The 24,488-nt window shown below is 38.3% G+C and overlaps 2 protein-coding genes across 2 annotated transcripts; both read right to left on the bottom strand.

Moving 5' to 3' along the window:
• Positions 1–3,446: 3,446 nt before the first annotated feature.
• areg (amphiregulin) lies at positions 3,447–9,103 on the bottom strand. Its single transcript, XM_075468972.1, has 6 exons — positions 8,979–9,103; positions 7,723–7,899; positions 7,380–7,605; positions 6,955–7,119; positions 4,898–5,008; positions 3,447–3,512 (listed from the first exon to the last, which is right to left on the bottom strand). Exons 1-5 carry the CDS (start codon positions 9,013–9,015, stop codon positions 4,915–4,917), a joined length of 699 nt encoding a protein of 232 aa, XP_075325087.1. The 5' UTR covers positions 9,016–9,103; the 3' UTR covers positions 3,447–3,512; positions 4,898–4,914.
• A 4,923-nt stretch (positions 9,104–14,026) lies between these two features.
• Positions 14,027–23,803, bottom strand: LOC142382065 (proepiregulin-like). The gene is made up of 5 exons (XM_075467517.1): positions 23,507–23,803; positions 17,933–18,016; positions 15,947–16,082; positions 15,696–15,842; positions 14,027–15,130 (listed from the first exon to the last, which is right to left on the bottom strand). The coding sequence occupies exons 1-5, from the start codon at positions 23,544–23,546 to the stop codon at positions 15,064–15,066; spliced, it is 474 nt and encodes a 157-aa protein (XP_075323632.1). The 5' UTR covers positions 23,547–23,803; the 3' UTR covers positions 14,027–15,063.
• Positions 23,804–24,488: the final 685 nt, after the last annotated feature.

The following is a 24,488-nucleotide window of genomic DNA, read 5'->3' on the forward strand; positions in this document are numbered from 1 at the left end:
CATCATCTTTTTTTCTGTTGTTTTTTACTTTTCTGTTCTGAACAAATATGGATATCACCAGTCTATTGCACATGCAGTACTACAATAGGGCAAAATCTGACTTTTTTTTGTATTCACAAAGCCATTTTTCTTTTATGGTAAAGACATGAAAGAGAAACATTAAAGAGACCTCGTTCAACCAGCCAACCCCAGAGATTCACCGCTTCCTGCTATATAAATGTGAATTGAAATGCATGTTGCCACAGCCTACATATTGTCAACAGATATTGTGATTCATTCCTAACTGTGCTATGTTCAGTTCTCCTCATCTGGATTATTTCTGGTGATAAATCACAACTACTTACTGACATCACATGTTGTGTTTCTGCTCTCTGATATCAGTATAAATTTTCAAATAAAAACTCATGATGACTCATAATACAATATGTATTTATGTGTGTCTGTCTTCTTCCTGTTTGGGTCATATATAATATATTGTGGGGAAAAAAAAGAAAAAAAATTACACAGTTACCTTGATATCAACACAAAAGTACTCTTTCCAAACAAACTCGAAGAATAAATCCTACTTACTGGAGCACCACCTAGTGAAGACATTCATAAAGATAAGTTTGGTTACTAAGAATACCAGACAGATACATTTAAAAAAAAAAAAACTGTTTCTTCATTTTGGTCCCAAGTGTAGACACCCATGGTCCTGTGGTCCAAGTTTACAACATGTTTTAAACACTTACGATCGATCATCTTAAAGCAACTTGATGCAAAGCAATGACATTTACAAACACCAAGGCAACTACCAGCAAGCAAACTCAGGTGATGATTTGGTTTATTTGTCCACTACCTTCAAACATCACCAAAATGATTTATTAGCTCACTGTCCTGGATAACAGCAAACACAGAATATGAATTAAAGCTGACGCGATTTAGATATATTTATATTTTTTTCTCATGGTATTTCTGATATTGACATGAACTGTAATATTGTCAGACTCTGTTTTAAACTCTCTTTTTTTATATGTATACTGTTTCTCTCTATGTCTTTTTGTTGGGTTGCTTTGCAGTATAGGCAGCTATTTCCAATGCTGAAATGGTGACTTTTCCCATTTTTACTTAGGCTTTCACGAACTTAAAAGAAAACTTAAAAGTCTTGACCAAAGTGGTGGATCAGATATGTTTACCTCTTACAAAGCCATGCTCTTACAACTGCTTGCCTGGCAACCACTTTAATTATCATAAAATCAAAGTCTGTGTTGGAAATTAAAAATAAAAAAACAAAGGAAGACCTTCCCTGGCAACTAGTCTGCTCCCTTTTAAACGTGAAGGAAAAGAAAACTTTACCACACCCATGCAATTCCAGCGTGTTCTTTATTTGAGCTCTATGTGAATTATCACTGACCAGCCATGTACCTGTGTGTTTACTCTGTTTCCATGGTCACCCACAAAAGCTCAAAGGCCCACCTCAATGACACAGAAACTACCAAAGCTCACCACACCCATATTAACTTATTTTGTGAGATGGATGAATGAAGGTGTTTGGGAATGTATTTGGGATGTTTAAATTGCCATTTCCATCATAGAAATCACTGTCTCTCTCTCTCACACACACAAACACACGCACACGTTAACGCACCCGCACGTGCGCGCACACACACAGTATGAAAGTAAATGTTTACCTGGACTTGCATCACCTGTGTGTGTTCGGTGAGCTGTCCACTTTGCCTCACCTTTTCCTCACTAGTGACGCAACGCCACACACAAATAGAGTGAAACACTGTATTATAAAGATAACTGGAAGCTGATGTGTTTGAGCAGTTGAGCTGGAGTTAAGAAATGCCTGTTAAAGTTCAGATTCACTATATGTGCAATACTAACCCAAAGACAACTTTCCATTATGCAACATGGGTTCTCAGATTAAGACACCAAAGAGGGGTTCAGATTTTTAAAGGAATCTCATAATTGGAAAAAAAAACAAAAAAAAAACGTTTTTTTATGGTGAGTTTAACAAGATGAAGAAGGCTACTCTTATTACCATTGTTGGAGTAGGCAGAAAAATTACAGTATAAATTGAGATCAAAGAATACTGGCATTTATTTTCGCTTAAAAAGAAAGGAAGTGAATGCATTGAGTGAATGAAATGATAGTGTGAGTATACTGTGAGTGTAAGTGAGTGAAATATTCATCTATCTGTAAGCTAAAAAGGCCCATAGCATGTTTTCTGGCTCATCTGCAGTGTTAAAACACTGTATGATCACCTTAAATGCCACCCAAAGCTAAAAGTGTACCTGTAGAATTTTTATGCAAATACTATGTCTATTTAGAGATCCTAATCTGTAGGACTAACGTAACTAAAATTGTTTCCAATTTTCTCTTTCCATGATGTGGTATTGACAACAAAATTCAGTAAAATACTTCTGAAAGTCAATAAAATAAAATTAGACTGATGTTTAGTTATGAATCTCCCTCTGTCAATCCCATAGATGTACTGATCACTAGTTATTTAAAGTTATATGCAACCAAGTCATTCAAAATGATAGTAGCTCAACAGGATATCAGGCCAAAGTTTGACACAACATGCGTAAAATGATGAAGGTATTCTCAAAATGTCTTGGGAGCAAATATCACAGTCCTAATATTGTGTACAATAGAGCAAATGTCACACAGTTTCAATGAAGACTTGAACATGTTAAGCATGAGCAGTACATTATGTTCGTATTGAAAGAAAATATACTGAAAGAAAGTTTTTCAGAGCACTTGGCAGGTTGGTTGTTCAAACATGTTGGAGAAACTGTGGATTCTGTCTGTCTCAGTGTCTGGTGTGCCTGTCTCTACGCTCAAACAGACTCCATGATGATCTCTGATGACCCAACTACCTTTGATTGAATTCAAATTTATTTCTCTGGCTATATGTTTGCTGGATAAGTGGGATAAGTGTTATGATCCATGGCTGGAGCAAACAGCTTTGCAGTCTCTCCTGCTGTTATGTTGCTCTCAAGTTTCTTTTAATTTCTCTGAGGTTTCAGACATCTTTTTTGAGAACTTCCCTCTGGATGTTCTTATCTGCTGAATCTGTGTTTGGCCAAAAGTTCAAGGTGTTTGCGTGAGCAATCTCCGAAGGCATAGGATTCCACCGGATATGAGAATGTAAACAAAACACTGGATAGTGATAGTGATGGTCTGACAACACTTTTATGTAACACTGAGACACTTTATTAAGAATCAAATTTCATCACTTCTCCAGAGTGAGATAAATAGAGTTTATCTGACCTATAACAAATACAATAAATAAAACTAAATCTGCAGAACTATAAAAGGCTGAATGCTCAGCATTCGCATATACAAGACATCATAATAGTAGACCAACATACAAACATTTATACTGTTTTTAGCAATAAATATTCACACTAATAAATTACATTCTAACTAATTGTGTAAAGTGTTTTTACACAGCATCTGCTGAAGCCATCTACTGCTCTCTTAGGTCCACAGACTCCTCTCCTTTCTCCTCAGATCTGTGGCTGTGGAAAGACAGACACTTATTAATTACAGTGGAAATTACAAAGAACCATACATGCAGCTTAACAAACTTTGTTGAAAAGGTGTATCGCACTTAAGAATATGCATTTCTGTTACTTCATATTTGCTTTTACAGTCAGGGCCATCAGAAAGTAAATTTTCATATCATGATTTCTGAATTCATGAGGTTGAATTTTATGATTTGTGTATTTCCAGAATTTCTATAAAGGTACATGTATTGTTGGAAAATGAGACCATCCTTTTTTAAATAATGTGACTTTATTGCTGCCTCTGAACTGCCTGCTTATTCTTATTTTATTTCCATTCATCATTCTTACCTGGAATAATGTTCCAGAGATGTCATTTTTAAATTTTTCCTTTTGTGAGAACAACCAGATTATTGTTTATATGCATCAATTTAATAATTGAAGGCACCCCATTAATGTAGATTACAAACTTGCCAAAACTGCAGTAACAAAAGATACATTTGAGCTGTCAGTTTTTATCTGTAAAAAACCTTGTCTAAAGGTTCGAGATTTGTGCATCTAAACACATAAAGTCTGCATGTGTGTGTGCATAGATTGCTCAGGAAGGTCTGGTCACATGCAGATGAAGCAATATTGCTTTTACAACAAGGTCATCACGTGTAAAGCAAGTGAGTTACTGCAATCGTTTGGACATACAGGTGAATGTGTTCACTGGAGTGTGGTTTTCCTTTACGCTGGTATGCAGCGCAGAGACGCCACAGGCCAAGACACCCCTTGCTAATCCAGCCTAATGCCTGCTGTGGGGATTCCTCATTGCATGATGCAACTTGCTGTGTTCAACAACAACAACAAGCAAACGGGTTCTCCCTTCAGCCTACTCATTCTTGTTGGCTTAAGAGTCACGTGAGCAGAGGCTAGACAGACTTAAGCAAGACTTTTAGAAGACATACATCACCTAAATATACCCCACTGGAAAAACAGGAAGGCATGGTTACATGTGCTTCTGACAGCATAGAAAAAAAGCTTGGTGTAGGTTTGATTTTGATTTTTGAGTACAAGGAATTGACCTCTTACGAAGTCCCTGCCTCTCTTAGTTACAGTTGCTGCTTTGCAAAATCCATTCTAGAACTGAGACAAGATGGTTGTAGTTAGCTTAACAGCCAGTTAGGCTAATTTATAAGTTTAACGCAAGGTTTGCTCAAACTAAATGATTCTCGTGGCTATTGTGTAAACCTGTCCAAATGCAACAGAGCTGTTAATGTTAACAGCCTCGAAAGCAACATATAATCCCTGCTGAGTTGATCCAGTATGGACTCAGAGTGTACTGGAGCTGTGCAGTAGTACAATGGGTGCATGTGTGGACACAAACAAAGGTAGGTCATGACCTCAGCGACACCTACCTTGTCATAACGAGCCCTCAGACCACAATGTCACCGATAGATTTCTGCAGCTTCTCCTGCTCTGATCCAGTTCCAAGGTAGGATGCCAGGAAGTTTTTATGTGATCTGTAACTGCAAAAGGGTTTCAACATGAGCATAAAGCAGAGTATAGGATTGAGGTCAGTTATTCTGAGAGGCAGGAGTCTCGAGCCTGCTGCATGGCTTTTAATCCTCAGAAACAAAGCAAATCAAAGCCATTGGCAGTCACACATATATAGACTCTAGCCCATAACCTGTTTGATTTCTTAGCCTTAACCCCACTCTAACCAAAGTGATCAGAAATAATAATAGTTTCTCCTCTCAGCAGGAAGTTCTGCCTCAGTAGTTCAGTCTAATTGTGGCTGTAAAACCTTACAGCAGTTGCCGTGCGTCACACTGTCTCAGACAAGTGACTTCTTAATCAAAAGTTGGGATTTGGTTGGATATTGATAAGGAACTATGATTATATGACCTGTGACACAGTTACAGTAAGTGATGCAAAAAGGGGGGGGGGGGTTTAAGCATGAGTAATAGTCTGATGTGACACAATTAATTGGGGAAAACTTACATTTCACTACAGGTCACGGCAGCTGTAAGAGTCCATCCTGTGAAGGTGGTGAGCAATACCTGGATAGTATGGGTGTGTTTGGGTGTGTTGATGTGCTTTTTGATGTGTCAGTGCGTTCATATGCCAAGAAATGTTTCTGGGCTGGATATGTGGATTGTAATATGTGTTATGTTGGGATTCATGGGTGTGGATAGTTGCTTTAGTAATCTTCTTTATTATAGTTTCATAAAGTGAGGGGCCTTTTGCACAAAGGCAGGGGCATCATGTCTTTTTGAAATGTTCCAGCTTTTCTAACAAGTAATATCAAGGCCCAAAAGAAGTAGCTCGCTCTGACAACCAGTAGATTGTAATCAGGTGTGAATAGTGTTGGGTTTCAATTTCTACCCCGAAAGTTGCAAGACTTAATAAGTTTAACATTTTTGTGTTTAGTGCTTAGACATCGTGAGTGAACTGCACACAGCCGGCTCCTCAACGCAACAAGTTCGTGATTTTTGTACCAGAAGGGGTGAAACCAGGTTTTTTTGCACAAATCGTTTAAAGCTGTTTTTTTTTTAGCTACATATTGTAAATTAGATGGGAGCAACCTTTGATCTTGAACAATCATTCTCCAGGCTTTCTGGTGGTCTTTCAAAGTCTTTCTTTGGACAATGGCTGCTTTTTTTGCTAATTTTCAGTCTCGTCCTTGTATCTTGTATCTTAACTCAAGGGTATACACATCAGACAACTTAAAAAAGAACCACATTTCTTGGCAATATATGAAGTAATGTAGGTTGGCTTAAGACAGTACTGCACAAAAATGGGAAATGTTGCTTGCATCCTGTAAATTGAATAATTAATCTCTGCAATCTCCCTCCCTTCTTTTGGTGATAAGTAAAACTGCACAAATTTGATATTACAGGAATCCGGCAAGTCTTTAACTTTTCAAAAAGGGTTGTTTTTTGTTTTCTTGTTTTGCACAAAAGTAGCTTCCACACACACACACACACACTTATAGAAAAGTTGTGACTGAAAGACTTGAAAAGTCCCATTTTGAAAGGCCGAGAAATAAAAAAGAAGCAAGGGTGAAAAGTACGAGATTACGACGTTTTTCATTATTTTACAAACTGATTGGTGGTACAGCGATGGTTATAATGGGTGGCGTGTTAAGAACTGACAAGAAGTTAGGAAGAAAATTATTTTTGGGCTTTTCATTTCCGTTACTAAACTGGGTGTAACGATAACTGAAACCATTGGTTATACTTTAGATTTGTCGAATGATCTTACTACTCTGAGTAAGCTACTCTTTTTCTTTCTCTTATTCATTTTTTTGTGGACTGAGTGGGCACTAAACAGCTTATCCCTTACATCTCTGTTGGGATGACGAGCAAAGTATTTGATCCGTTTACTCCAAGATCCCTTGCTGTAGCTTTAACATCAAAGTGTGTGTGTGTGTGTGTGTGTGAGTGTGGCCGTGTGACATTTTTAAACTTACTGAGCACAGGTCATGAGCAGGATGGCGCAGCAGCTGATGGATGACAGGATCACAGCAATAACCACCAAGACCGTCTGCACCAGCTCACTGCTGTAGCTCTCAGTGGGTTTGCTTGCCCCCAGAGTTTGGATCCCACAGCGCTCTCCGTCGTAACCCTTCATACATCTATGGAAGGAAGAAAAAAAGATGTTCAGCCAGTGAAGAGATGAAATCAAATACTATATCATATGAGTTTTTGAATGAGGTTGGAAATAGAGCCGCATAAAATATACTGATCCTCCACATTTGATAAAACTGGGAAAGGCAGCTGTAATTCTTAAATTTGATTACAAATTCTCAATTAAAGCACACAGTCTTGCACAACTTATTTACCTTAAATACGTGCACAAGTGCAAACATACGAAATAAACTTGGTTTGTACTCACACACACACTGGCTCTTGCAGGCCTTCCATGTACTTGCAGTTGCCATGAATACAGTAGCCCAGGTGGGTGGAGGTGCAGGGATCCTCAGTGGTACTGAGGGTGGATGTGTGCTTGTTTGTGAAGACCGTGTACTCAGGATTGAAGGGAGTCGTGATTTTGCTCTTATGCCTGTTCCTCTTGCCTTTGCCTTTCCTCTTGCTCTTCTCATCTTTGTTGCCATCCAACACTTGAAAAGAAAGGGAAAATGCAACAGGGGTTTATGAGGGATTTATGGTTTCAAGACTGAAGGTTTCAAATGGTTGCACAAATAAGAAAGCAAACACTTTAGTTTTAGTTTTCATACCAGGGAAGATGAAATTCTCATTGTCTCCCCCTGAAAGTTCTTCATCTACTTCCAGCTCATCATCCTCAGTCAGCAAACTCTGGAGACCCTCCCCAGAGGCTGGACCCCTTGTCACTTCAGCTAATTCACTTAAGTACCTGGCCTCAGATACCTCAGCACCTCGAGCACTGCAGACAACTGCAAAACCAACACAACATGCAGACAAAAAAAAAATGTATTAATTCATCCATATGAAATATATAGAGACATAAAACAAGAAAGAAGGCATTTACCTATTTATGTTTGCCCTCATGGCAATTCTTATTTTGGAGAATTGCAGATACATAAAATGAAAATGTTCTCACTGCGCCTTCTCATGCTTTTTGAAGCCATTCCTTATCTTGTAGGAGTTACCAGATAAGCCAGAAAATAGGTCCAGATTTAAAAGTTGGAGGGGTCTTGGTGGAGTAACTCTCCCACCTAAGTTCGCCTCCGAGGATAGACCATGTTTTTTCCTTTTCTTTTTTTTTTGCTATTGTCGGTACTCACTGTTTGGTCAGGCTTGTCTGATTAAAAACATTGGTCAGGCTTTAGGCACCAAACTAGCTAGCGAGGGTTCACAGAAGTTTATGATTTGATATAAAATTCATCGCTCACATTCATCAGTGAAGTGAGAGTGGCTCTTTTAGCTCTGAGACATTAAGATTATGCCAGTGTAGAATCATGACACGGCACAGTTTTGACCCAGTGACTGAGCTGACAGAGTAAAGTTATGAGAATTATCCACGGCACGCTACTTTTTGCTTAAATTTTTGCCAAGAAAATTATAGAAAATTGAAAAAGGTTTTAAATTGTTGAAAATCTCCTCTCAGCAGGAGCGTGATTTGAGCAAATTTGTACCAAAGGTGTACTTAGAAATCTTGGCCCAGTACAGACTAATAATTTCACCCTGAGATACTGATGGCAGTGTGAACCCTGTAAATCCAGTCCAAATCCACAACAGTATTAGCATTCAATCAAAGGTTAATAGAACATCTGAAATATGATGACCCTTTGCAGCACCTACTGTTGTACAATAACCTGAATTGGTCTGAGAACCAGAGGAACTTCTGACACAATAAGTTTTCTCTTAAATACCTAAAATTATTTTTCCTGCCTGACAAGTCCTCACTGACATACTTACATTTTGATTTCACCCCTTCCCCTATCTTCACACTTCCACTTTCCATTTCATTGATGTAAGATATCTGCAGAATACAAGTAAAGTCCAGACTTACCAATGCACAGGAGACAGATGAGGACGAGAGTGTTCATGTCCCAGGAAGACAGTGTGTTGTGTATGACAGTCCTGCGCTAAACTGTGTCTGAATGTGTGTGTTGGAGTGTAAGTTTCTTGCCTGCTGATAGAGATTGTGCTTTGCTCTCTTTACCTCGGTTGGGTGCAGCTTTTATAGACCAACGCCTGCCTCTAAAACTCCAAGGAGAAAGAAGGGTGTGTGTGTGTGTGTGTGTGTGTGTGTGTGTGTGTGTGTGTGTGTGTGTGTGTGTGTGTGTGTGTGTATGTGTACGAGAGAGAGAGAAAGAGCAACAAATGTGAATACGTGTGTTTGTGTGTTTAATGATTAACTTGCCGCAGGCAACACATTTTGCACCTTTTGTTCTCATATGATGGAAATAATTAGACTGAATGAGGCTGCGGCACTGAACAGTGTGATGTATTCTGCAATGATTCCCGTCACCATTACAGGACAGAAACAGCTGTTCCGGCATCTGTAATTATTATTGCTTCCGTATGCCTCTACTTAAGTTTATTAATGAGGCCTTGATTACATCAATAGTCCTGAAGTTAAACACACAAAAGTGAGGAACTGGGGAACTCACTGCTTTTCACAAAGTTGGCCAAATGTTGTCTTTTTGAAGGGGGGGGTGAGTAAACAAAAAAGTCAGCCACAAAAAGGGAGATGTTGGCAACAGGGATTCAGGCATACAGTTTTTATAATGAACTGCAACCTAGGGTAACAGCAACACTTCACTCAGGGTACAAAGTTGGTCAGAAGAGAAATGAGAATCATAAAATACCTTTTTATGACTCACTCCATGCCGCTGAGATCATTTATTGACAAAGATTTGATCCAACTTTGTCGGGTCAAAATTTTGAATTACAGAAAGCCCGTCTGTATTTATGTGTCCCATTGGACTACAAAGCTCCAGGTTGGTTAAAAATCCACAATTCCAATTTTGAAATCGCACAGGTAATAACAGCGTTTAACATTCAAAATTATGTGTAAAAGCGTCAACCCATTCCAAATCATCAAAACAAGCATTAAATGGATCCAACACATACAAAAAAGAAGTATCTGGGATTGCCGGGAATTAAATCACCATTTAAGAATATCAAACAATTGTACGTCATTGTCCTTAATTAAGGATCATAAAATAGACATTTTTATGATTGTGTGTGACTGATGAGTAGTTTCATGTACATATATGGTCAAATAGTGAGATATCAGATATAACCACTACTAGTGATATAAAATCCTGCATTAAAGTGATAACAAATGAGCATATTTTTATCATCATTATGTCATTATGACTTAATGTGCAATTAAAACTAGCTTGATCTGTATACTTGAGTGTTTTGTCCTCCCGTGCTACTGGATGTGAATTATTGTGTGTATTTGTTTGATAAACGATGCTTTGTTTTTATTTCACCGTAACCAAGAGAGGACCTTGAGGCTTGGGTGGGGAAGCTGCACAGATGGGTGTGTTGCTTATGTTGTGTCTGTAGAGAGAGGCCATCCCGCCACACAAGCTCCGGTGGAATGCCATAAAAACTTGTTTGGAATGCCTGGAAATTCTCCGTCTCAATCCATGACCTCAACAACCACCAGGAACTCCTGACACGTTTTGTTTATAACGGCCGTGAACTGAGATTGTTTGGATTATGTGTAATGGTATTGAAGATATGTGATATGAATGTGTGTAAAGTCTGACACAAGCCTGGGGAGAAGCTCCTCATAACAGCCACCCACTGCAAACACACTGCTGCTTAGTTATCAGCAGGAAGATGAAAACTTTCAGACACACAAATACAGCCGTTGCCTCTTTGAATAAAACTTTGCATGGTGTCTTTTCCCAACACAGTAATTCATTGACAACAATTTTTGTAGAAAAAGGACTTTTATTCACATGAAAACACAGTTTCATTGTTTTCAGGTGTACTAACACCTGAAAACAAAAGAAACTGCTCTACATCAACTCACTGAGGTTGCATTTAGCCACAGCCAATGATTTGAGAAATGTCTCAGTTATGAAAACTTACAGCTCTTAAGTTTCTGTTTGCAGGGTATTAATGTCTGTGATGCAAATGATGCAAGTGATACTAAGACATCTCCCTGAAAACCACGGATGTCCGCATGTTGTCACTGGAGGGAAAAAGTTCCTCTGGGAACCAAAAGTGCAACATTTTGCAACAATTCAAAATACTGATGCAAAAAGGTTAATGGGAAACTAGACATTCATCCTCTGGGGACCAAGAATGTCTCACTTTTGTTAAGATAGTTGGTGTAGACAAAAGTGGTTATTATTCTGTCCTTAAGGGACGTGCTACCGATATGGATTATATCAATGATGTAAAGATAGCGATGAGAGATAAGATGAACGGGCTTTGAGCAGCAAAATAAGTTGCATACTTAGTACACGTGGAAGCCTTTGTTTTGTCAAAGGGCACTCAAGGATGCAGCTTAATGAGGCTTCTCTTCCACCAACATTGCTCACTATATGAGCAATCTACTATTACTTACGCAACAATTAGGTAAGCAATAGTTCCTGATTTGGGATATGTGTATCCGCTGGTTTTATATTTAGAACAAAACGGAAGCCACAGAGTGGGTGTGTTTGTGGGTCTTAGCGTGTGTAAGAGCATGTTAATGTGTTTTTAAGTATGTCTTCACAGAGAAGCTGAGTTAATGTTTATGTGTCAGCACTGCTGTTCATTAGCATAGAGAACATGTGAAGAGGCTGGAGTCAGGTGTTGGTCGTGGCCCATTGACTCTGGCCGAGGCAGTAATCAGGGTACAGAGAGTCAAAATCTTACCACTGATTAACTTGACACCAGACACGACACCCAGTACTGTGGGTCAACTGATGACCGGAGTACTTATGATGCTTTTGCTTACGCTTTCTTTCCACAAATCCAAATTAGGATTAAAGGCACCACTTGTTCCACTGTTTCTTTACCAGTTGAGAAATATTTTGGAATTGGAGTTCTGAGTTTTATCTCAAGCTGTGGGTTATGCAGGAAGTTTCAGTAAAAATTCAAATCTAGGAGCAAAAGTATCAAAGTTTCAAAGGGTTCACTGGAAAAAATGCCCCTCCAAAAATAAGTAAGAAAAACAACAAATACAAGACGTTTTTGCTTGAAATAAGCAAAAAAATCTGCCAATGGAACTAGTGAAAATCGGTTTGTCAAGATTTGTTGAAATAAAATGTGATATTTAGGACTTTTGAGTTAAAAGTGATCTTGAAATTAGCTTAAAAACCTCTTCAAATGAAAAAAATTAGCTTGTTTCATGTGAAATATGACTCAAAACAAGATGTTTTCAAGACTTTTTCACTTAACAAGATTTTCAAGATGTATTGTATTAAAACAAGTCCCTATATCTTGTTGAAATGGTACTTGTTAGGCAATTGTGTCTTATATCAAGTGTAATGAGATACTTAATGAGCCAAGATAAACCTTGGTAAGATTTAGATTTTTTCTAGTGTTGAATGCGCTTTTGATTTAAGTGCAAGTCTATAAAGTTGAAACGATGCCGAACAGCAGTAATATCAAAAATTATCGACATGTCAAAAATATTGGTAAGTTTCCTGTAAAGCAATGACCCACCAGTCCTCGCCCTCATAGCACCCACCTGTGCAGAAGTACATCCCTAACACAGTGACAGCACTCCCTGACAACAGTGGACCAGCCCAATAGGACAGTTTATGTCGCAACACTCCATTAACTTCTTAAAAACACCTCCTGGAACATAACAAACGGTTGATTCCAAACAGGTTCCAAACATCTAAAATCAACATGTTATTTGGTGGGTGGTATTGATGTTGTAGCTGAGAAGGCCATTTTTGAATTCATTACAGATCTGAGGTATGTGCGACTTCAGATGAACAATAACACATGACATAGTACATAGAGTCATTATTCATTTAATAAAGCTGAGCCAAAGGAAAAACTAATAACATCCCATGATTCAACAGCTTGTAGAACCACCTCTACCAGCAATAACTTGAAATAATTCTTGTCTGCAGGAGGTCATCAGTCTCTCGCGTCATTGTGGAGGAGTTTTGGTCGACGTCTCTTTACAGTTTTGCTTCAGTTTATTTGGATTTGTGGGCATTTGTTTATGTACAATTTTCCTCAGCTCCCACCACAGCTTTTCAATCAGGTTGAGGTCTGGTCTTTGACTGGAAACATTGCAACACCTTAATTCTTTTCTTTTTTCTGCTGTTATGTTGCAGATTTGCTGCTTCACTTAAATTAGTTGTCCTGTTCCATTATCTAATGTGGTTGTAGCAAAAGCTATTGGACAGATGCCCTCTCATATGACTCCAGAATACTTTGCTAAACAGAGGAGTTCATGGTCAACTTAATTACTGAAAGGTGTCAAGGTCCTGTGGCTGCAAAACAAGCCCAAATCACCCCCCTCTCCACTACTGTGCTTTTAATTCATTAAAGAATATGTTGCATTCACAACAATCTCTCCCTTAAGATCATTGCTGATGTCTTTCCTCTTTGATAATGTGTTAACACATACCTGAATGCTCCAGGCCCATGAAGTGAAGAAACTTCTGCTTTTATAGAGGTGATCACACTTGTTGATAAGTTAATCAAGAGCATCCGACTTTATCGTCTTATAGTAGTAAGAGTAAACTCCCTTTTTATGCATTGCCTGCATTTGGACTTAGATTTTGATAAATGATTAATAACACTGTGTAATGTGGCTTGTGGGCATGTGAGACATGGTAAGGATCAGGTTTTTCTTTTTAATGTCCAGATACATTCAATCTCCAAATTGAGAAGGTATGTTTTTTATTTTTCACATGACTTTATGAGTATGGTTGTGAGAAAAAAAAAATCAGTTTAGTTGAGGTATGAGAGGCACTGTTGCTTCTCAGTACTGTTACCATGTGTCAGTCTCCTTTGGAAGACAACAGATTTGTCGTAAATCAAACATACAGACAGGCTTGTTATAGCAGCTCAAGCACAGATCTGATTAGCAGAAAATAAAGTTGAGTTATTAGAATGAAGGGACCACCACTTCAAATCTGAAATCAAACATTTAATTCATATTTCATTGAATGTTTCCCTGCTTACAAACAGATACTATGAGCACTGCAAGAATGTCATGCACAAAAGAGAGAGCTGCTTGAAGACGAGAAGAATGTGAAGACTCTCAGCTACACCCTTATCAGAGGACTGAAGGCGATGACACATACAGCAGCAAAACAATTCAAGTTGCAATGATTTTTTGGCAGTAACGGAGCTTCCAAAACAGACTCCACAGATTCCATCGTATACGTTAATGCTTTAAAATAAGTTAGCAAAACGAGAATATTCTGTCTAAAAATCTCTAATAATAAAATATAGAACTGTTACACACAGACACTTTTTTAATGACTGCTATAGTAACGATAGCTTTTTCTTTTTTTAAAGTTCCAAAAGACAATAAATATAAAAGTTAAAGCTGGATGCACATAAATTAAAAATAAGGCTTAGAAGTACAAAAAAAAAAAATCAGCTCTCATACACAGAGGGGGACTTGAACTAAAAGAACTAAATTTGATGACTGTAATATACGTTAAGACAATTGCTGTCTGTCAGCCAAATTCATCTTCAGCTGTGGCTTCTTGCTTGTGAAAACATGATGAGGTTTTACACACAGCAGCCAAAATTTTTCAAAGCATGAATCACTATGAGTTGCGACAGTTGCACTGCTCCATTCATATCCCTCACATTTGTTCATTTTCTATGAGTTTTCCACCATCATGTGGGTGGTTTCACCCACAGAAACCGTTCTTGTGTGTCTCTTGATTCATCTTTTCAAACTGAGTGTAACAGGTACCGAAACTTAAGAACCAGTACAGCTGGAAAACAGTTGCTCCGCTTACAAAGCTGTTTCTTTTGACCACCTTAATCTCTTTGTGATGATCAACCTGCCTGATAAAGCCTTGCAACATGCAGTGCTGCAACTGGGAGTGTAAGCTTGCCTGAAAACATCATAGTATGGAGAACGTTTCAATTAAAAAAACCCAAAATAAAATAAAGTTAATACTGATCCAGCAGCAGATGCAGAGTGCGACACTCTAAGCAGTCTGGACTCCTTCGTAAACGAACCGCTTCTGGTGGCGTGGGAATTTGTTTTTCTTATACCTGTGAAAATGACACAGAACATGATTTAGCATCTTTACAAGGGCATCCATCAAATCTCAAACTCCAAGAATACTTTAAAAAAGTCATTTTAAACCCATTTGATTTCACAGACGCGGCAGATCTTTTTGACATGAGTAGCTGTCCTCTGTGGTTTGACATGTTTCTGTGTGAAACAGGATGCTGGGGAGATTTTATGTCTTAAGCTGTTTAATTTGCAATACGACTTAGATTTGCGGGTTTCAAGTGATGAAAGGTTGCATCAGGGTCACCTTCAGGATTTATCATCATGTTTCAGTCGGCTGAATAAACGGACCAATTTCAGATAATGCATTTGCAATATGACTATAGAGCACAACAGAAAAGATTTTGCTAATTCAAGTGTAATGTTACTGGTTGGTTTGTAAGTTTTTGTGCTGGCCGATGTTCACCATCATCTTAATTTCTAAGACACAGCTGTAATGATACCCGATGCTGTTGTTTTTTATATAACACACTCTCACAGGTAGCTAAGTGGCTTCACACACACACATACACACACACATTAATTCACAGATGACAGGCTTACCATTTGCAGAAGAAGTACAGAACTCCGGCCAGACCTATTATCAGCAGACTCACACAGAAAATGATGAGGATTACTTGCTCTTCGCCCATTGGCTGAAAAACGAGCTCTGGGGTGCCACACCTGGGGCCGACGAAGCCCTTCTCACAACTGCAACACAAACAGAGGAGTCATACATAATTATGCACTGTGACGAAGCAGCAGACACCGACTCTCAGCCGGCGACAGGCACACAGCGCTGTACGTGAACATACTTGCAGCTGTGTGTGTTCTGGTCCACCAGCAGCATGCACTTGCCCTTGTTCAGACAGTAAGTGTCATACGCGCTGCCGCAGCTCTGCATCGATCGCTTCACCACATGAGGGCGCTCTCCTTCCTGTCCTGAAACACCTGCAAAGGAAATCTTTTCACTCAGAATTCTTTTGGCCCATTCAGATGAAACATATCAGGATTTTTAAAGAGATTGCTTGAAAATCAATATCATCTCTAATATGTTCCATACAGCAAACAGTCTTGCATATGGTGACTGGATGCAGATTCATCATCAAGTTAAGTAACTTTTAAAGCAAAAAACTGCAGAACATATGATTTTCACTGCTTGTATTTTTGTACGTTATAAAAAATATTATGTAGTGTTGGACTTTTTTGGACTGGTAAGTCAAAGAAAGACACTGTTTGTATTTAAAAACCTTTATAGACAAAAAAGAAGTTCATTTGCATTTCTTTCTGCCAGAAAAAAAGATTTCTGACATTTCCAACATGGTTTCAGTGCTGTGAAGGGCTCTACCTGACGTCAAAGGATGATATTTTGCTAAACCAAGAAAAAAGTGCTTTGGTCAGTTGAAAAGAGTAGATACGTAAAAAAAATTAAAAAAATATTGAAAATATGAATAAAAACTAAAACTTGACTTGATAAACAAAAAAAAAAACCAATACATTGTGTAAGTCTACATAAAATGGTATCAAGCAGGATTCAAAGCAAGTCCATAAGCTACAAGTGTGCTGGTACTGTTGTTCTCCTAAACATTTACAGTGTAAAAACTTAAGTAAATAAAGTAATAAAATGGGATAACTATTACTTAAGATCATCAAAATGATCTGCCAACCAAACATAATTTGACTCGTCAAGATTTTTCAAAGCAAGTGCGATTTTCTCTCCACAGACCTGTTTAAACTGACCCGGCTACATGCAAGTGCATTTGTCCTGTTACAAGGAATTATTTTCATTTTTGTACTTTGTCAGTGTTCATCTAGATGCTTTATAGTTCTGAGATTTCTACTTTTCAAGGGTTAACATAAAGAAAAAGAAAAAAATATATATTTTTTACGAGTTAGAACATCTTATCAAGATAATAAAGGACCACTTGAAGCAAGTAAAATGTTCTTATGTAAAAACTGCTACCTTGATTTACGATATTTCATCAGCCACTGTTGCCTGTTAACCACCATGTCTGCTGAACCATTTATCACCTCAATGGACCTTCAACAAACTTTTTGTCAAAGAAGTTTTTGTGAAGAGGGTTCATGGCAGAAAGCCTCGGAGGCTAACTCTCCCAGTGGCAGAGAGCCAAGTCACCGGAGAAAAGCTTTTCTGTATAAGCTTCTAAAAACCAGATGAGTCATGTCAACATTTCTCTGACACAGATATGAACAATGTAAGTTTCTTTCTGCAAACGGAGAGTAATCTGGTCCCACGGTGACACTTTGTCAAGAGCAAGCAGGGTTCTGAAAGGTTTCTATTTTACACCAAATGATCCCAACCAATTTGTTTCGGTGCCTGATTTTAAACCAAATAGTTTCAAACGGTGAGTTTGAATTACAAGAAAAAATAACTAAACAAAGCCTAGGACTAACAAGAAACTGGAACCACTGAATCCAAGATGAGAAAAAGTTAAATACAGCAGTCTGTCCCTCGAGTCAGCTTGGGACTCCCACACCAAAGTCCACTGGCGTACGCCACCACCTCCCAAATGCATTCTTAGTTAATAAGTCTTAGTTAATAAAGCCTGTTCACCTGCATATTGTCAGAGAGGTTTCTGAAAACATAAACAGACAACATTCATCTGTGGATCGGCAAAACAATGTACTACAAATTGAAATAGATAATACATAATTGTCAGAAGCTATCAAGAGTTCTCATCATCCATAAGATTACTTTTAGTTTCCAAATTGCACAAACTGGAACTTTGTGGGGTGTAAATGAAAATAAGATTTAATTCCTTGGTTGTTCTCGTGGCTACCTGCAGATAAAGGTGAGCTGTCTTCGGTTTGCAGTCCGGGTGAAACACTCTTGGTGAGTACATAAGGCCAGATCAACATGACACCTGTAGAACGACAATGAGGGGAAAAAAAATCTCATTAGTAGAAGTTTATACGGATGAGCTGGAGGAAGGAGAAAAAGACACAAGAAGAGAGAAAAATATGAAAAAACCAAGAAGTTATGACAAATGTTACAAAAGCGTTAAAAAAAACCTTTAAAATGCAACAGAAAAGTTAAAACTGCACAGTTATGTTCTAACGGAGTCATTTTCACAGAAGAAATGCGTACTGTTTACATTGAGGGTTATGGAGCTGTGTTTATGTCACAATTTGCTCACGCAATATATGATGCATCGAGCATAATCAGCCCCAAACTTTAACCGTCTGCAGCTGAGAGCGCAGTAGAAAAGTTAGAAATAACAAGAGGGAGGTAGAAAAGTGCACAGACTGCAGAAAAATATGTGAAGGACGGGTCTCAAACCAGCGGTCATTTGCATGAAGGTGTTCAGACTCACAAAGGTGGTGAGAGGTGCTAAAGGTGGAGTAGCACCTGCCACCATCCCTCCTCCTATAAAAGGGATTGTGGGCCAACATTAGCAAGACAGAAAGTGTGGATGTCACCATGTAGTAACACATATGGAGACAACGAACGCTGACAGAGCCAACCTTAAGCTGAAACTTTGTTGGAAACAGCACAAGGGGGGAAATACTGTGTTACAGATACTGTGAAACTGCAACATTTTGAAATGAATGCATCTATTCCTCATTCTGCCATGAGAGCCGGTTGTCATTTGATTCAGATGTTTGTTGTTGTTAAAACCTGAATTCAAACTGTAGTTAAAACAGGAGAAAAGGTCATTTTCACTTGTGGATACTATGTGGTTATGTACATTAAACGTGTTTCATGTTTTCTTTGTGACATGATTCACTGGGTGTGATAAAGGGAGGTTATTATCTAGATTAGCTCACACCGATCAAAATGATTAATTTCTTATTTTTAAATAAGACACTCCACGAGCATTAAAGGAAAAATACAGAACAAATCATTATGGTGAGGAAAAAAAACCTAATTTGGTTTCAAACTGTTTCCAGCTGTCGGACGTGACGTGGATGGGCTTGTGCTGCCTGCCTGGTCCACATGCCTGCGCTGGCCCGCACAGATTTACAATGCACGGCATTTGAGAACGCCCACATTCCAGCAGACAGGACAGGAAAACACAGAAACCTTAATGCAAGATTTGTCAGGTTATGAATCTGCCAATACTCACACAGCTTTGGAGATATTTTTCTGTTGTAGGCTGTTGGTGACATGGCTATGTACGTTGGTAACGTACTGGAAGTAGTGATGAGGCAACTTTACTGTATTTCTGATTAATCACCGTTTATCAGCACATTCAGATCCATAGATACTGACTCACTCTAATGGCAAATGCCCATGTTACCTCGACCCTTTGAGGGGAGAATTACTCTTGAACGTTTAATCTACACATTACCTGGACGAAAAATGAAAAAAACAGTCACCAGCTAGGCTTGACAAAGTAAAACGGTAAAGAACTTCCTATTGGAAAAGTACTGCGGGGCTTAAACTGTTTCACATGGCAACAAGTAATTTATCCTAACAGCTGTAATGAGTAGCTTCTAATTGCTTAAATAACTCTGTCAGAGAACACATTCTGAGGTTGTGGAAAAGATGTTTTTGAGAAGGGTCAAATGATCGGTCTGCATCAAACAAACAAAACACCTCGCGAGACTACTGAACAGTGTTGTATAAAGTACTGAAATCTCACACTCAAGTAAAAGTATAGGTACCCCTCCAAAATTTGACTTTGGTAAAAGTCCAAGTCACTGACTGAAATGTTACTTGAGTTAAAGTCTTAAAGTATACGAAACGTCTTGTACTTAAGTATGAGAATTACTGTAAAAATAGATGTACTTAAGTATTGTAATGAAAAGTATAAGCAAAGAGTAAACAAGGCAAATGCAGTTTGAATGACATTTTTTATATTTTGGTAAACTTTGAAGGTCAATTACACTTAAAATGTACACACAACCAAGTGCAGGCAAAATTTAGACCAGGTTTAGACAGAAAATACAAACTTTGTGAACCTTTAAGTTTTTCTTCTTCAAGTAAGGTCAGTGCTGAAAATGAGGTGTACATTACACCATTAAGAAAAAAATTAAACAAAAGAGGCTGCTACTGTTATTGCCATCATTATAAACAAAACTGAAGCTTATCTGGCATCTGAAGAGGGAGTCCAGTTTGAAACCCCTTTTGTAAACCTTTCTAAAAAATAAATAAAATAACTCAGTACAGAAAATGCGGCCAACATCACCAAGAAAAAAAGCTGTTACGATTACTGTTCTTCACAAGCTATAGGAGGTGCACACACAACCGGTCATTATACAAAAGAAAAAAAGAATTGGGAGGGAACGGCATCTGAAGAGGAAGACCTTTTTAGTAAAACTACCTTAAAACCTAAAAAAGGGGAGTAGATAGAATTTTGGGCAGGCATAACATGCATGGGGTCAAAACACTGTTGCGTTTTTTCTCTCTCTCTCTCTTTTGTGTTGTTGTAACGAGTAACTAAACCGAACAATGAAAATGTATTGAAGTAAAAGTATGCAATTAAGTTCGGAAATATAGTGAAGTAAAAGTGAAAGTTGTCAAAAAATTTTAAACTCAAGGAAAGTACAAAGTATTCCAAAATATACTTAAGTACAGTAGTGAAGTATTTTTACTTCGTTACTATACAACACTGCTACTGAAGCTGCTAAAACTTGCTTAAGAACTGTCCAACGCATTATTAAAACCTGACAGATAGTGGTGGACCATCATCTTCAAGAAAGAAATGTGGCTGGATGAAATTTTTTTAATTTCTTAGTGAAAAAAGATAATTTCCATGTTTGGTGAAATCAAAAAGAGGAAAATTAACAGTATAACTCACAGCAATAGGAGAAATAAGAGCGTTTCCACAAAGTAAAAAGAATCCAAGGTACTAAACAGCTGTGTAGCCTTGAGAAAACCATTTATCAGCAAAGCTAATCAAACTAAAAGGGCTTCAATTTGCAGGGAGCATAAAGACATGACTCTGTACCAAAGGAAAGTGTAATGTGGTCTGATTAGTTCAGAATTACCCTGTTCCAGGAGAGTGGTGGGTGAAGTGTTGCATCCATAATACCAAGTGCCTGCAGTGCAAGCCTGTGGGGGCAGATTTAAGATCTGGGATTGCTTCAGTCCATCAGGTCCAGGATCCGTAAAGTAATGCCTCCCAAAATATCAGGTCTGAATACACTGAATGACCAGATTTTTCTGTCAAAGATATTTTGGTAATGACACAGTCATTTTAAAAGATGACAAGAGCCCAGGACGTTTTGGTCTTAAATCAGGCCAGACCATAACCCCATAAAGAACCTTTGGGATGTGCTCGAGCAAACTTTGGGTCCAACTGTCCCGTCATCAACACAAGATTTTGGCACTTAACATTTCATAAGCTTATAACACTTCATGGGCTTATGGAAACAACACCGCTCCAAATGTATTCTGTTATCAAAGCTTAAGTTGGTCCAACTATAGATGAGTGTATTGGAGTGTGAGATTTTTTTGGCCAGGCGGTGTATAACATTGATAATACCGTTGATACATACAAATGGGATTTTATTTTAAGAGTGAAACGTTTGGATGGGTTTCAGTTTCAAATAAACATCTCACATCTCTAAGAGATAGCGGAGCAACAAAACAGGCACCGTTTGCGATTTACGTGGTGATGACGAGCAGTAATAGGAAGGGGAGTTGTCCGTGACAAGCTCCTGTCATAGCGGATTACCAACTGATCACAACAAAACTCAGTCAAGATGAACAGAGAGAGGAATTAAGTATCATAACACCACTATTACATCCTCCACAAACATTCAAGCGTGGATTATAACGTCACCTTCCTCTCTTGATTGTATGACTTTTTGAATTTGTGCCAGAACAAACTCGAACAAGCAAACGACATATGTAATGCTGCTCCTGTTTTCCAGTTATAAGGCTTTATCTTAATTGACAGCATCCTCCTGCATCCCTCGGGCTCTGGGCTCAGCATCATTAACTCATTAACTCAGCTATGTGGTAGTGTTTCATATATGTTCCGAGTTGGTTTCTGGAATAACTTATTATTGTTGACACGGGTAAGATACACACATTGAAATAAAAATGACAATATCAAAACTAATTTGTGTAAAATTCTACAGTATTGGCAGCAGACTGTGACCCAACAGCAAAACTGCTGATTTTGAATGAAGATTTAAGTGACAGTGTCAGTAAATAGTGCTTTAATTCAAACTCCCAAATTAGTTCTGCATCCTAAGTTTCATACTTTGTGTCTTTTCAAAACACAAGTGAGAAATGACGAAATTCTGGTAATATTTTCTTCTGATATTAACTGCATCTTATAGCGACGCAGAGATATTTTTTTCTTAAAAGATAATTAACAGAGTATACTCAGCTCAGAAAAAAACAGCATACATCAAAGCTCCTGTATCCTAAGATTATTTGAGTTGCAGCAGAGTAGCATCTGAACTATTAATCGCTGACTTTAGTGACTTGATTTTATTTGCATCTTTTTCAGCTTCTTTGACCAACTGAGTTTGTTTTGAAATGCACTATAGAAATCCACCAACTCAGTCATTTGTACCAATACATGGTAAAAAGCATAATACTTTCCTCTGAAAGAGTCTGATTAAGACCAATTGGTCATAAAGCACCACAAGGCAAAACTCAGGGAAAGCAGCAATTTGCACTTTGCATGCTCTCTGCATATTTCTACTCTGACTTTTCCCTCAGCTTAGACACTTGTCAGATTTTGAAATTAACTTCACAGTTGTGATATACCATGTCCTCAAACTATAATCATACACCCTTAAGTAAAGTGAAGTCTGTCGTGATTTTTCTCTATGATGTGGCAAATCTCAAATTATTTGCTATTACTTAATACCTATGTTGTATAACTTATATCATTTACATCAAGAGCATTTACAGGGACATGTTAAAGTAACCTTTAACCCCATTTCAATCATCTGGCAGCTACAACTACAGAGGCTGAAATAGAGAGGAAATGTGGTACTTTAAACATTTGATCATCTTAAAAACTTGTATACTTGCAAAAATGTATTTTATTGTCCCAACAGTGGATTTCCCTGAAACAGTCAAAATGAACTCCTAGTTGCAGAACCGGTAACATAATTAGGTTATTTGTTATTTCAAAAAGCAGGTTAATTAGGTTGAATAAAGGAACAGAAGAAACAATAACCAACTTATCAGCCGTAAAAGTAGGCTAATATATTAAAAATCTGAGAAGTAAGGATCCACTGAAGATCTTCAATGGATGCAGAGAAAAGTCGCCTGAGAACTTTGTGGTCGTGTTGCCTCTGCTGCGTTTTAACTTTTAATCCCAGAGCTCTGATACTGACTAAGACAACACCGCCAACCCACATCCGACGCACCAAAATACGGCTGCCACTTGAGTTTTTTTTTTTTTTATCCTGTAAAACATATTCACAAAAACAGACTTTACCGATAAGTGAAAGGAGCGTCGATGGTTTGCTGTTCCCCATTTCAGAGTCGACAGGTCGGGAGGTACGATGAGCAGCTGAGTTGGAGACGCTTCCGTCTTGTCCAAATAACGATCAGGGAAAGGTGGAAGACACCAACTGGAAACCAGTGGGCTCAGTCCTGCGGTGTGGGTGTGGTGGCACACTCCTTTCTCTCAGATCATTTCACACTTCAAATGTCCATATAGACAACGCAGACCCCTGCATGCATGCGCGTGCATATCCGACACATAGAAAGTTGTTGGACATGCGTCATTCACATATAACAGGAAATTGGGAAATGCAGCTGGAAATCCAGCTCATAGTTGGTACTGTCACACATAAACAGTGGAGGAGAAAGTGCACAGAGTATGAGGAAAAATGGTTGCTCAACAATATAACAACACAGTAACAGTAATCAATCCTAAATTATGTAAAAGTTCAGCAAAAGAATGAAAAGTTATGATGCAGCAGAGTGGCTTCTGTCCAGCAAGTCAAGAGACCGAATATCACGTTTTAAGACATTAGTGATTTTTAACCATGCCAAAAGAGTACATAAGGTTATGTTTTTATGTTTTGTTATTTTAAGGCTACAAATCAAACTGCAAAAAATATACGACACCGTTAAAATGTGGTTTATTGGTTGTACAGTACTGCACTAACATCTTGTGAAAACAGGAGATAACACGTTCAAACATAAATAGAAGTACAGAATATAAGGCAAAAACGGATTTCTATGAGCACTTTTATTCTTTAACGCAGCCTGAACCCTCTTAGCCAAGCATTCTTGTCATTTAACAGAAAGCAGTCTTTGGGAATAGTTTTCCGGGCTTCTTGAAGCTCTTCTTTGGATGTTGGCTTCCTCCTCTTTCAAGATGATCCCACACTGGTTCAATAATGTTGGGGTCCGGGCTCTGGGGAGGTATCATCCCACCATAAGACCTGTTACTACTGATTTTCAGTCCA

This window comes from Odontesthes bonariensis, chromosome 6 (genome assembly GCF_027942865.1).
Source record: "Odontesthes bonariensis isolate fOdoBon6 chromosome 6, fOdoBon6.hap1, whole genome shotgun sequence".
NCBI classification, from domain to species: domain Eukaryota; kingdom Metazoa; phylum Chordata; class Actinopteri; order Atheriniformes; family Atherinopsidae; genus Odontesthes; species Odontesthes bonariensis.